The 15682-nt window shown below is 31.9% G+C and overlaps 1 protein-coding gene across 1 annotated transcript in view; it reads right to left on the bottom strand.

Annotated features, from left to right (window-relative positions):
* The window catches only part of LOC133337383 (cytosolic carboxypeptidase Nna1-like), a 137541-nt gene extending 122204 nt beyond the window's left edge, over positions 1-15337 (bottom strand). The window contains exons 1-2 of the mRNA XM_061545613.1: positions 15289-15337; positions 787-965 (exon numbers count right to left, since the gene is read on the bottom strand). Coding sequence (XP_061401597.1) covers positions 787-965; positions 15289-15307 — 198 coding nt within the window. The 5' untranslated portion in view covers positions 15308-15337. The remainder of the gene's footprint in view (positions 1-786; positions 966-15288) is intronic.
* Positions 15338-15682: the final 345 nt, after the last annotated feature.

The raw sequence follows: 15682 nt of genomic DNA, 5'->3' as shown, positions 1-15682 counted from the left end.
GGAATTTAAAATTAATGTCCCTTCTGTTTGAAAATGGAGCTAAATCCCCTAAATCCCTTCTGTATCCTTCACAATGATGCGAGGGGATATATTAAAATTTGGATTTATATAAAAAGATTTCGATGTAAAAATTTCGTACCCACCATAACCTAGGATTTGAAAATTATTGTCCCTTCTATTTGAAATCCCTAAATCCCTAAAAAATTCAAATGGAAGGGACCTGTATTTGGGAATAAAATATGGACCTATATTAATAATTTTATGTAAAGTGGGTCTATTATCATCAATATAGTCCTCATGTATAGGTCCTGTTGAATTTTCTAACCTAAGGGTCTAATTAGGAAATTTCATTTAAGATTCAAAGCTTAATATTTAGGAAAATTTTTCTTAACATCATGTAAAATTTTATTTTGCAGTATTATCTTCAATTAGTTTCCCTTACCATACCAAACCTCGTACTATCTTTAACATAAAACTAACATTGTTTTGGGCCTTTGCCATATATTCTAGTAATTCTTGTTGTTGTTTTTTTTTTCTGAAAATATAACGTAAATCACTAGCATTCGATGGCATTTATTGCAAGAATTATGATGCTGTTCATATTTCTGTGGTTTGTTTTTTGGCAAAACAACATTTTGTGGTACATTTATTTGCTCGTAATCGTCTGTGAAGGTGTAACGATGGCTACCAACACAACATTGTTGTTTTAACTTGTTTTTTTTTTCTTTTTCAACAAAATTTGTATGTTCCAATTATTTTTTTGTAATAGAATTTAATAATACATACCTGACATTCAATCGGCCATCGGGGGGCCTGTTGTGAACAATCATTATCCTTGTCTTTGGGCAGGGCAAACAAGTCTCGAGGCTCTTTCAGACGAGCTATTGGTCGCAATGTTTTCTCATCGGTATTCACTTCTAATTGATTGGTTTTCAGGCCCTTCGATAGGAAACTACCAAGAAAACCTGTAATGGCAAGGGAATAAAAAAATGAGGTGGTTTATTTTATGTTTATTGTAATAAATTTTACATGGAATGTTGTTGTATTGCCTTGTAAGTGAAAACATTTTACATTCACACATACAGATGTGTGTGCGCAAAAAAAACATCATTTTAAATTTTCTAAAATTGTAGATGTTAGACAAATGCCAAAACAGCTGTCAACAATAAATTTGAATGCTTTAAAGACATGTATTTAAGATTTTGAAAAAAAAAATTATGTAATTTTTGTGCAAAAACTATTTGCCAAATAGTATTTATAATTTGTCAGCATTTTTGTTGTTATGTATGTGCACATAATTTTTAAAAATTTAAAAAAGTAGCCTTTGATAAGATTTGAAATAAAGATTCCTAAAAAATACACCCCTTAAAAAATAGTTTTTCAAGGCCTATCGTAAGGCGTGCATTTTTATACCCTACACAACTATGTTGTCAGGGTATTATAAGCTTTGTGCAGCCCCAAAAGTTTGTAACGCCGCCGGTCCTAGACCTACCTTTAAGTATACCGATCGTCATATCTCGACTAGCTGAGTCGATCTAGACATGTGTGTCCGTCCGTCTGTACGTTTGTAACGCCGCCGGTCCTAGACCTACCTTTAAGTAATCCCATCGTCATATCTCGACTAGCTGAGTCGATCTAGACATGTGTGTCTGTCCGTCCATTACAATTTGTAAACACGATACATACCACAGTTATGGACCAATCTTCACGAAATTTTGCATGTAAAATGGGTTCTGGCCAATGAAGACCCCTATTGTTTTTGGAAAGATCAGTTAATATTAAGGGGGTGAAATGGACCAAAAACTTTATTTTTATCTGATTTTCTGGTCGCTTCAGAGGCCGCAATTATGACCCAAACACCGCGAATTTTTGCATGGAGAAGGGGATCGGGCCAGAGAATAACCATGCCTGTTTTCATAAAGATCGGTCAATATTTAGCGGCTCAAATTGACCCTGACTTTTTTGTGAAAAATGACAAAATTTGTATTCTATATATTTACCCCTGAAGAACAACGACCCGAAAAGTTGATAGCATATCCAAGAGGAGTGGTTGACCTTTAAAATGATAATAATTATGTTGTCGTGTGTACTCGGATGTGGGAGTTCCACTTAAATATTTACAGGTGCTTAGGTATTCAAATATTATTTAGTAACCCATTACCACACTAGAAGGCGGAAGTTTTCCATGAGGATCCAGGAATGGCCAAGGACAACGCCTCTAATTTTCGGTGATGACCAATTAATAATATTGGGATGAAGTGGACCGACCTTGAAAAATATACTTTAATAAATCCACGCCTCAGTTGGCCCTTAAAAAATATACTTTAATAAATCCACGCCTCAGTTGGCCCTTGAAAAATATTCTTTAATAAATCCACGCCTCAGTTGGCCCTTGAAAATATTCTTTAATAAATCCACGCCTCAGTTGGCCCTTGAAAAATATTCTTTAATAAATCCACGCCTCAGTTGGCCCTTGAAAAATATTCTTTAATAAATCTTGAAAAATATACTTTAATAAATCCACTCCTCAGTTGGCCCTTGAAAAATATACTTTAATAAATCCTAAACCCAATTAACACATTTTTGTATGACACAAATAAACTAAATATAATTGAATATAAAAAAGACATCATAAACTCTCTTATAACTGTCAACTGAATTTATTTTTGCCACAAAGAAAAAATAAAAATTAAACAACAACCAAATAGAAATTTAGAAACTAACAACCCCAAAATTAAATAAAGACAATATTTACAACAAAAAATCGAGTTTATTTTTATAAATAGCAACACATCAACTTTATGGCATTCGCTTAGTCGAAGAACTAAAATAAGTTGGTGAAATGTGGAGCTCGAATCAACTCCCTCCCCTTTTTGTTGTCGAAAGAAACTGAACAACTACAACGACTATGTGTAATATGAAGAACGATAGAAAAATACACCCCAACTGCGTTAACGGATATTAGAAACAATTTCAAAATTATAGCAAAGTGTCACTTGAAGCTACTATCATTCTCGAATGCATTGCTTTTGGCAGCGAACATAACTCTAACGGGTTTGTTAGACAAAAAACCAATTTTCGTTGTTAAATTGTCATCTCTGTTTAGTGCTTTTTTTATTTCATTCTTTATTATTTGATATTCTATTAAGCCAAGGGCGGCCTTTTAATAGAGGAATATGGGAGATACTTATGATGAACACAAGTAGAATAAACTACGGATTGTATGTTTTAAAAACTAAAATTACAAATTAACTGCAGTTGGTAGAAAATACCAGAAATAAACAAATAGCAACATCTATTATTAAAATATTCATCGTAGACCCCAAATAGTATATCTATTCTTCTTATTCGAATAACATTCTATTACGATTTAGCTACATCCGTTTGTCTGTTGAATTCACAGAAAAGCTTTGAAATGTTTCCCAAAGTTATTTTTGTAACTCTAGACAATATGCGGTCATCAGGGCGACACGTAGAATTCAGCAACCACCTTGGCTTTCCTTTGGTATAAATCGATTAAAACAACGATTATTGTCCATTCTTTACTTTTATGGACAATTTTACTTAAAAAACATACATGTCATGGTTATTGACCTGAATGTAATTGTATGATCCAAAGGTCCTTGATGAACTATTTTAAAAATCAACGTAGAATAATCTAAAGATCCTTATAAAATCTAACTTTATTGATCTGAAGGTCATTAAAAAATATTATTTTAAAAATCCACGCATATATTTATAGGTTCTTCTCAAATATTCTTTAAAATTCTATGTTCATTTGTCTAAAGGACCTTCTCACCATATTTCATTCTAAACCAACTTTTATTTGTCTTAAAGTCATTTTCAAAATATTCTTTAAAAAATCCAAACAGTTTATTTCAAAAAGCCACGCTTAACACTAGAAAGACTGGAATTTTGAATATACCTATATTGCCTGAAAACGTCACCAAATTTTAAAAAGCTGTGTCATAATATACACAATTGTTTTTGTACTTGAAATTGAAAAACGGTCAAAATGACCGCTTTCGGCAATCTAGTGTTAATGGCCCTGAAAGTCCTTATAAAATTATCCTTTAAAAATTCACGTTTCTTGATCTAAAGGCTATTAAAAATATATAATATACTAATGAAGTATCCGCTAAATCTCAGTTCTATATTCCAATAGTAATCATTATTCCAAATTTTAGGTTTCCAGCTCTCTCTCTCTCTCTCTCTGTTACCCAAATGAAAATTGTTGCAAATTAGTGCATTTAATACTATTCGTACACATAAACTGTTTGAGCTATTCCATAGCCCAATCCTACACTTAAACAGTAATCTACATTCCAAATCTCAGGATTCCACCTCAATACATTCACCCAAATCCAAATAGTACCAAATTTAGTAGTTTTCATATTCATAAGTAAGAATGTCTAAAACAACATCAGCCCTACATTTTAACTGTAATAAAGTCAAAATTGTACCAAATTTTGTTTTTTTTTTATACTCATAAGTACAAATTTCAACAACTATCTCAATCCTGTTTTCAAATATAGTGCCGTTTAGTACTTTTTAGTACTTTTTTTAGTACATAATACTTCAATCATATACTCCAACAGCCTATTAATTCACAATTTTAAGACTCCAGCTCTATATGTTCACCTAAATCCAACTTGTACCACATTTAGTACCATTTAATACTTTTCGTACGCATAAGTACGACTTTTATACCCTTCACCACACTGTGGTACAGGGTATTATGTCTATGCATAGAATCACTTTTTAAGTCGATTTATACATGTCCGTCCGTCTGTCCGTCCATGTATTTTTGTGAACAATGTACAGGTCGCATTTATGATCCGATTTGGATGAAACTTGGCATAGGTCACTTATTTGGCCCAAGGACGAACCCTATTGAAATTGGGAAAAATCGGTTTAGATTTTTGATATAGCTCCCATATATAGTTACGTCCGATTTAATGTAAATGGTGTACCAAAGTCCCTGTATATCTTTCGACTTGCACGAAATTTGACACAGCGTACTGAATTAAGTCTAGAATAATATGTGGTATGTTTCGTGAAAATTGGTCCAGATTTAGATATAGCTCCCACATATATATTTTCGTCCGATTTTATGTAAATAGTGCACCAAAGACCCTATATATTATTTGATTTGCTCGAAATTTGGCATAGCGTACTGAATTAGGTCTAGAATGAAGTGTGCCAAGTTTCGTGAAAATCGGTTCATATTTAGATATATCTCCCATATATATTTTCGTCCGATTTTATGTAAATGGTGCACCAAAGACCCTATATATTCTTCGATTTGCACGAAATTTAGCATAACGTACTTATTTGAGTCTAGAATGATGTGTGCAAAGTTTCGTGAAAATCGGTCCATATTTAGATATAGCTCCCATATATATTTTCGTATTATTAAATGTAAATGATGCACCAAAGTCCCTATATATATCTTTCGATTTGCCATAAATTTGGCACATCGTAATGAATTAGGTCTAGAACGATGTGTGTTAAGTTTCCTGAAAATCGTTGATATCGTTTAGATATAGCTTCTATATCTGACCACATGAAAAATTTAGTATAGGTTGCAGAATGACATGTTTATGAATCCAATTTCATTTTACTAGTCCTTTAAAAATGCGACGTCTGTTAGGATTCATCTGTTGAATATACCCAAAGTGGTGAAGGTTATCATATAGTCGGCCCCGTCCGACTTTACTATTTTTCTTACTTGTTTAAAGCTATCTCAATCCTGTACTCCAATAGTAGTCCTAATTCCTATTTTCAGGATTCCATCTCTAAATGCAAAAAGTACCAAATTTAATATCATTTAGTACATTTTATATACATAGATACGAATTTCTTAAACCATTTCCATACATCAACAGCATTTCCAATCCAATTTCATTTTACTGGTCCTTTAAAAATGCGACGTCTGTTAGGATTGATCTGTTGAATATACCCAACGTGGTGAAGGTTATCATATAGTCGGCCCCGTCCGACTTTACTATTTTTCTTACTTGTTTAAAGCTATCTCAATCCTGTACTCCAATAGTAGTCCTAATTCCTATTTTCAGGATTCCATCTCTAAATGCAAAAAGTACCAAATTTAATATCATTTTGTACATTTTATATACATAGATACGAATTTCTTAAACCATTTCCATACATCAACAGCATTTCCATATAAAATTTCAAGATTCTAGCTATATACGTCCAATAATATACAATTATAACTAAATTTAGTAATGTTTAGTACTTTTCGTACACTTTTAGGTCGAATTTCCAAAAATCCTTTTATTCATCTTTCTAACTTTCCATCAGTGACCCTCATTCCAAATTTCAGAATTCTAGCTTTTCCCGTTCGCCTAATATAAAGGGTACCATATTTGGTACATTTTTGTACCTTTCGTACCCTTCTAGTCTCAATGTCCTTGAAAAAATGTTAATTGTGCTTGTTTTTTTTTATTTTTAAATGTATCAATGTTTAATATTTTTAAGGTCCTTGGAGTATTATTGGTATAACAGTCTTGCAAAATCCATTTTTATGGTCTGGAGGTACAGGATTATTGATTTTATTCATTACAGAATTATTAATATAAAGGTCCTTAAAAAATATTCATATACTTTAAAAAAATATTTACTTAAAAATTCACGTTTATTGGATTCAGATACTGGACAAAATAATCACCTTAAAATCCATGTTAATTAATATAAAAGTCCTTAAAGGACATTGAAAAATATAACATTAAAACCAAGCTTAAAGGTCCCTTATGAAATTGATGTTTATTGTAATAAACATCATTAATTTAAATGACATCAATCGGCATGCAGGTTTTTTAACCAAGTTTATAGATCTGAAGGATCTTGAGAATAAGTCCTTTTAAAAATTCTATATAATTGATATAAAGATTCTTCAAAACATTTTATTTATAAAATCCAAGTTTATTTATCTTATGGTCCTTATAAATATATTCTTTGAAAAACCATATTTATTGCTTTGAAAGTCTTCCTCGGGAAAAAATATTCTTAAGAAGAACTATTTCCTCTGCACTTCAGTAAAAAAGAAAACCAAGTACCATAGATAAATGCACTCCAGCTCATAAAGAAAATATATTCTGTGTGCGTGCATGTGTGAGTTTCTTTATCCATAATCCTCCAACTCAATTGTATCCCATTTCATTTCATTACATTTTTAGTTTCATCTTTTTTTTTTTTTTTTGTATATTTGTTTTTCATTGACTCCATAATTCTTGTTGACATTTCATAAGAAATGGAAGCAATCTTTTTTTTCAGTCTCTCTCACTATATATATGGATGACATGTGTTCGGTTCGGTCGGTATCATTTGGTAGTTTTAGTGCAAATAAAACAGTTTGAAGCTCTAATGAAAATGTGCTGAAGTGTAGATTTAAGATAAATTGAAATGAATATGGTTACAGAGACACTGCAGGGTGGAATACAAGAAAAACAAAAAATGAAAAATAACTGAAAACAAAGAATGAACCCACACAAGCAACAAATGTGGAACATAAACATATAGATTTTTTTTGGAAACAAAGAAAAATGATATAAAAAAGATAGAAAACGAGATTTCTTAAAAAAATTTCCACAAATTCATTTTCATTTGAGGGTATAAATTCAAATGTCCGTTTGCACTTTAACCACAACAACAGTAGCCGCAGCACATATACAATACAACCGCTCCACCACTCCTACTTCGACACAACTACATCAATTGGCTATTTTTCTGTGGCTGTCTATTTCTTACTCGTATATGGAGTTTGAATATGTGTGTATGCCCGGTTGGGTGGGCGTGAGTATACTACACTCACCATCACATACATTCCCAGCGATGCTACACACTTTTATTACACCGAAATTTTGTAGTTGTTTCTGCATTTTGCAAGGATATGCAAAACACGTACAACTCTTGTCGAACATGTCCATTTAGTTGTACTGCTGGTGATGGTAGTGGTGGCACAGCAATATTGGATCGAGCTACTGATAGTAGCACCAATTTCGACAACAACGAACATCAGTTAAATCGTGTTGATGCTGAATTTAGCAGCAAGCAGCAGATGACCGATTGAATATTACAGACAATGCTTGAGGCGTAAATACCGTGGTTAGGGTAGTAGTATTGGTTAGCATTCAGAATTGTAACCCAAAGTATCGTAAAAATTCACAAATAATAGCCTGAAGGTCCTTGAAAAAATATTCTTTTAAAAATCCACGCTTATCGGTCTGAAGGTCCTTGAAAAAAATATTCTTTTAAAAATCCACGCTTATCGGTCTGAAGGTCTTTGAAAAAATATTCTTTTAAAAATCCACGCTTATCGGTCTGAAGGTCCTTGAAAAAATATTCTTTTAAAAATCCACGCTTATCGGTCTGAAGGTCCTTGAAAAAATATTCTTTTAAAAATCCACGCTTATCGGTCTGAAGGTCTTTGAAAAAATATTCTTTTAAAAATCCACGCTTATCGGTCTGAAGGTCTTTGAAAAAATATTCTTTTAAAAATCCACGCTTATCGGTCTGAAGGTCCTTGAAAAAATATTCTTTTAAAAATCCACGCTTATCGGTCTGAAGGTCCTTGAAAAAATATTCTTTTAAAAATCCACGCTTATCGGTCTGAAGGTCCTTGAAAAAATATTCTTTTAAAAATCCACGCTTATCGGTCTGAAGGTCCTTGAAAAAATATTCTTTTAAAAATCAACGCTTATCGGTCTGAAGGTCCTTGAAAAAATATTCTTTTAAAAATCCACGCTTATCGGTCTGAAGGTCCTTGAAAAAATATTCTTTTAAAAATCCACGCTTATCGGTCTGAAGGTCCTTGAAAAAATATTCTTTTAAAAATCCACGCTTATCGGTCTGAAGGTCCTTGAAAAAATATTCTTTTAAAAATCCACGCTTATCGGTCTGAAGGTCCTTGAAAAAATATTCTTTTAAAAATCCACGCTTATCGGTCTGAAGGTCCTTGAAAAAATATTCTTTTAAAAATCCACGCTTATCGGTCTGAAGGTCCTTGAAAAAATATTCTTTTAAAAATCCACGCTTATCGGTCTGAAGGTCCTTGAAAAAATATTCTTTTAAAAATCCACGCTTATCGGTCTGAAGGTCCTTGAAAAAATATTCTTTTAAAAATCCACGCTTATCGGTCTGAAGGTCCTTGAAAAAATATTCTTTTAAAAATCCACGCTTATCGGTCTGAAGGTCCTTGAAAAAATATTCTTTTAAAAATCCACGCTTATCGGTCTGAAGGTCCTTGAAAAAATATTCTTTTAAAAATCCACGCTTATCGGTCTGAAGGTCCTTGAAAATATTCTTTTAAAAATCCACGCTTATCGGTCTGAAGGTCTTTGAAAAAATTATTTAAAAAATCCACGCCTATCGGCCTGAAGGTCCTTGAAAAATATTCTTTTAAAAATCCACGCTTATCGGCCTGAAGGTCCTTGAAAAATATTTTTTTAAAAATCCACGTTTATCGGCCTGAAGGTCCTTGAAAAATATTCTTTTAAAAATCCACGCTTATCGTCCTGAAGGTGTTTGAAAAATATTCTTTTGAAAATCCACACTTTTCGGTCTGAAGGTCCTTGAAAAATATTCTTTTGAAAATCCACACTTTTCGGTCTGAAGGTCCTTGAAAAATATTGTTTTAAAAATCCACGCCTGTGCAGGGCCCTTGAAAAATATTGTTTTAAAAATCCACGCCTGTGCAGGGCCCTTGAAAAATATTGTTTTAAAAATCCACGCTTATCGGTCTGAAGGTCCTTGAAAAATATTGTTTTAAAAATCCATGCTTATTGGTCTGAAGGTCCTTGAAAAATATTCTTTTAAAAATCCACGCTTATCGGTCTGAAGGTCGTTGAAAAATATTCTTTTAAAAATCCACGCTTATCGGTCTGAAGGTCGTTGAAAAATATTCTTTTAAAAATCCACGCTTATCGGTCTGAAGGTCGTTGAAAAATATTCTTTTAAAAATCCACGCTTATCGGTCTGAAGGTCCTTGAAAAATATTCTTTTAAAAATTCACGCTTATCGGTCTGAAGGTCCTTGAAAAAATATTATTTTAATAATCCAAGCTTATAGGTCTGAAGATCCTTGAAAAAAGTATTTTTTTTTTTTCAAAATCCATTTACTACTGCAGGGCACACAGATTTCGACTTGCCCATCTGCCACAAAAAATCATCCCAAATTTAAAATTGTTTACGACGAACTTGACTACTGAAGTATTTCGTATGTTTGATTTGCTGTTGCTGGCAACACTTCCTTTATTGTCGGACAAACATTACAACAGCTTTTCAGAGAAACACACTCACACACACTTCACTGCTAGCTAACATGGTTAACGCGCGTTACATTGCTTATTTCCTCCTTCTCCTTGCCCTATCATTTGTTTCCTGTTTCACTCACCAACTCTCTCTCTCCTTCTAACCGCAATAAAATGCAAAATTAATCACATTTATAGGAATTCAAGGGGGAAACCCTAATGCATAGAATTTCCAATTGAATGGATTTTTTTGTTCGTCACTTGACGAACAGATTTTGGCTAACCAATGGACAGATGACAATGGATGTGTGCGCTGTGGTGGAAAATCGGTTGTTTTCTTTTTTTATTGGATTTTTATATGAAAAGTGGCCAAACAAAATATAATTTAGACACGTAAATTTTGTGGTACACCAAATTTACCAAAATCATTATCACCAACAGCAGGAGTAGCAACAACAATAAAAACAACCGAAATAACAGCAATCATGCGAATAACAACATCCATTCATTGACCAGGAGAGAATCGTAGAATAGAGCAGGGGAAGCATTTCTTTGGTCCGTGACCATAATAACAACAACTGATGTTGTTGTTACTGCTGCTGCTGTCACACAATTTTTATGATTATTAGTTGTCATTTGCTACACACACACACGTACACATAGATAACATTTTTATGTTTTCTTGACACAAGATGTCATATAGTAGTAGTTCGTAAGTTTAGTGTATATGTATGTCAGTTTTTATTGCAAAAATAATAAACTCCGTAGCTCTAATAAACCAAATAAAATGGTGACAATTCCGTGTGCATTAAATTTATTAGAACTTCTTTAAAGGCGTAATAAACTTTTCGAAAAACTATTTTTAGATAATAAATCATTTAAAAGGAAAGATATAAAAATTATGGGTAACAAATACCAGAAGGTTGAATATGGTTGTAGAATTTTGGAAAAAAAAAATATTTATAATTTTCTATGAGAAAGGCACCTTATGTAACTTTGCATATATATATATACTTGAAGATGTAAAAGAGAAGAAAAATACTTTACAAAACATTTTTGTTATTGTTTTGTTGTTGTTTTTTGTAATTAAAAAATAGTCCTTATATTTGATGGCGATCATGATAACTCCTCACTGGAACATCAGAATTCGAAAATTCCAACGGTGTTTGGTGTCTGGCTCTCGTATGAACTAGGATTATTGGCTTCGCTCTAAAATTAACAAAATGGCGGACCTTTAAAAAAATATTTTTGGAAAATCGCCAATTTTTGACCAAAAACCAAGTTAAAAAATAAGGAAGTTCTTCACCGATTGGCTTTATCCTAGTTCATACGAGAGCTATACACTCACAGAGAAACGTGTAAAAATTTGGAATCGATTGGGTTATTAGTTTTTGAGTTATCGTGCCCGCCATTCGTTTAGAGAAAAATGCGTTTAAAGTTTGAGAAGCCTTTCAGCCGTCATTTGATGCTGACACAATAAATCGGCTATATCTTCAAGAGTTCTTGAGATTTTCAATTGAAATTTTGTAGGGACATTCTTGAATTAGTGTAGATTCGAATTAAGTCACAAACTTTTTTGACCCCGTGAATGGGGGGGTCCCCTTAAAGGCTTGGGTTTGATTTGTTTCAAAAATATTGTTCAGTGGTATTAATTTTGTTTGTGACTGTGTGCCCCTTAAACATGATCGAATATATATCGTAATATGGTTTGTAAACTTTTCTAGAGAGCCAAGATTTGTATCAGAACCTACAATGGACTTAAACCCCATTCTAAATAATAAATTATTTTTTTTTTTAATATGACATGCCTGGATAACAAGATGTCAAACGATATCTGTGCAAAAAATGGCAAAGTTAATCACATTTATGGGGATTCAAGGGGGAAACCTAATGTATAGAATTTCCAATTGAATGGACTGAGCCTTCTAATCGAGTTAGCAGAAGAGCTTTCCATTTATATTAAATCGGACGAAAATATATATATGGGAGCTATATCTAAATCTGAACCGATTTTTCCCAATTTCAATAGGGTTCGTCCTTGGGCCAATTAACTGACCTGTGCCAAATTTCATCCAAATCGGATCATAAATGCGACCTGTACTTTGTTAACCAAAATACATGGACGGACGAACAAACGGACATGCATTAATCGACTCAGAAAATGATTCTATGCATATTCTCAAAAGGAACCATGGGTCTATCACGATTATTTTTGCCTGTTACAAACATATGCACAAAGACATAATACCCTGTACCACAATGTGGTGATGTGTGTAAAGTGTCCTGAAAATCGGTTCAGATTTAGATATAGCTCCAATATATATTTTCGTCCGATTTAATGTAAATGGTGTACCAAAGTCCCTGTATATCGTTCGATTTGCACGAAATTTGGCATAGCGTAATGAATTAGCTGTAGAATGATGTAGAATGATCGAAATCAGTTTAGATTTAAATATAGCTTCCACATATATATAGTTTTGTCCGATCTTAGTTAAATGTTGCACCGATTGACAAAATTTGCACAACGTATTTAATTGAGACTAGAATGACGATGTCTTTTTTTTTGGAAATATGGAGGCATAGCTTTCATATAAATCGATTTACATAATTGTTTTCCATTGTAGGCAAAGATCTCTAAATCTACCGACATTAGTTAAATGTTGCACCGATTGACAAAATTTGAACAACGTATTTAATTGAGACTAGAATGGCGATGTTTTTTATTTTTATTTATTTATTTTTTTTTTTTTTTTTGGAAATATGGATTCATAGCTTACATAATTTTTTTCCATTGTAGGCAAAGATCTCTAAATCTACCCGAATGAAATGAAATTTATCATAGGCATGGATTGATGTTAGTCAGTTCACTTATAGATAAAAATCACATATTTAAATTCGTTCAATTTCATGTCAATATACATATGTAGAATATATCCAAAGTGGTGAAGGGTATCATATAGTCGGCCCAGCCCGACTTTACTACTTTCTTCACTGGTAAATTTTTAAGTTATTGCCCGTCATTAAAAAAACACGCCTTAAAAGATTGAGAGCCACTTCTGCCGTCACTTCTTCCTACCACAATAAATCGGCTATTGAAAATTTAGTTATAGTATAATTGCAAATGTGTGATTGGAACATTTTTTTTAGAACAAGAGTCGAACACTTTGTTTTTCTCAAATATGAAGAAGTTATCTGGTTCTGCATTTCCTACAATATAAAATACGTTAAGCTGCAATTACAATCGATGCGTTTAAATTTTTATTTATTTTTTGAAGCCAAAATTTATATTTATTTTAAAAAAAATCAAAGTCGGGTAATGTTGACCACCATAAAAAAGAGAGACCTTTTAATGAGAGACCTTTTTGTTCAAAAAATGGGTCCATATTAAAAACATTTGTGCAATATTCTACCATATGGCTGCATTCAAACCCCATATGGTGGCCGAAACGTAGATCCATATATGTTTGCACTAATTGTTACCCAAGATTTAAATAAATAGAAATTTATTACAGTAGATTGACTGTGATAAATTTCTGCTTATGTCACTGGTCCGCTTTACCCGGTAAGTAATTTCGCCGTTTAAGTGTACCGCCCCATTTGCGGTATTTTGAAGGCCATAGCTTCATTATACCTCATAACATAAATGTTTTTAATATGGGCACATGTTTCGAACTAGTTGTAATGAAAAGGTCCAGTTTTTTATAGTGCTCCACATTACTTGACATTGAAATTTTAGATAAAATTAATTTAATTAAACAAGCAATAAATAAAAACTAAAACCCACCGGCTGTAATTACAGCTAAAAATACATTTTTGTTGTAGAAAATAAATAACCAGATAACTATTTTATATTTGAGAAAAACAATTTGTTCGACTCTTGTGCAGATTTCTCAGATTCCTATCGGAGTTTACCTAAATTTTCAGCATTTAAGTAAGCTAAAATCAAGTTTGATGTTTATTTGCACTAATTAGAAAAACATAATTTTTTTAAGATATGTGGTGGTCTACAGTACCCGCATAGTCCACCTTCTTCCTTAATGCCATAGATTACAAATTGTCAATACTTTAGCCAACCTATTCATGCCCATCTCAAATCCAGTATTTGAATTTGGATGTGTCTACATTAATATACAATTTTTCTTGAGCCTATTTATTTGGTAATCTAGGGCCTCAAACGCTCCGGGTTTAACGTAGACCAGACATCGATATTATTTTAATATCCAATCACTTTTTATGTTCAATTATGAAAATCTAAATTTATTACAAAATATTCCAACAAAAATTTTGAAATGTTTATTTTATTTATAATGTTGTTTTGTATTTATGATATACAACTGTGAACTGATGACAACACATTTCCACAGGACAGCACTATTCGACAGTAAATCTTCACATAAATTAAAAATATGTTATATTTACCCGTCTCTTCATTTAAGATTTTTTCCAAATAATTTTTACAATATCCATCGGTTTGTATGTGCATTCTATGTTGAATATTGTTCATACGCAACATTGGACACTATTCGATATTTTTATTCAGCCCTTAAAATTTTATATAAATTTTTTATTTTTTTCAAGTCACAAAGGACTTCCACTACGATTTTGGGATTATTTTGAAATATCCCGCAATTGAATATTTTGTAGGTTTTCTCCCATATTATATTAGAAGGTGTTTTTGAAATTTCACTGCACTGATATCCAAGAGGAAAAATCAAAAGTATTTTATTTTGACAAAAAGCACTCTATACAAATTTCCAAACAAATCGAAAAATTTCTGATCAAATTAAACAAATACAATAATATCCGCAATACTTGTTCCTGAGATGCCAGTGAAATGTCAAAAGCAAGCAGATAGCAATGTAAACATTTTCAATTTCACAAATAAACACAATTTTATATACAAAAAATCCAAAAAAAATTTTGAAGTTTTTAAAATCAATAAAAGATTGTTTTTTTCAAAATTCAACAACAATTCAAAAACAATTTGAAAATATTTTTTGATTTTTAAGTAATTTTACCTTTTTGATTGTCTTTCATTTAGGACAGACAAGCAACAAAACACAACAACACAAATTCAAAACTTCAAATTTAGTTTTGAAATTTCAAACGAATTAAAATCGATAAACTTATGCACTCAATTTGAACAAAATGATTTTTTACACCATGCACCGTAAATTAATGACTTTCAATTTTTTGTTTTAAAAACAAACAGACTCTCACTAAAAATTCAAAAATTTGTTAAACAAAATTTCCAACGAAAACCCAGATCTGTTGCAAATATATATTTTTTCGAGATTTTTCCTTAAATAAAATTAAAATTTTTCAATAGATCTGTTTTCAACAATTTCTTATTTTCCCCAATATTTTTTTAGTAATTTACACGTTATTTTGCGTTGTGTTTTCAATTCACTT

This window comes from Musca vetustissima, unplaced genomic scaffold (assembly GCF_032173495.1).
Source record: "Musca vetustissima isolate MV318-11 ecotype Yass unplaced genomic scaffold, APGP_CSIRO_Mvet_v1 utg103296, whole genome shotgun sequence".
Taxonomy (NCBI): domain Eukaryota; kingdom Metazoa; phylum Arthropoda; class Insecta; order Diptera; family Muscidae; genus Musca; species Musca vetustissima.
This window is presented reverse-complemented; position numbering and strand designations above follow the sequence as displayed.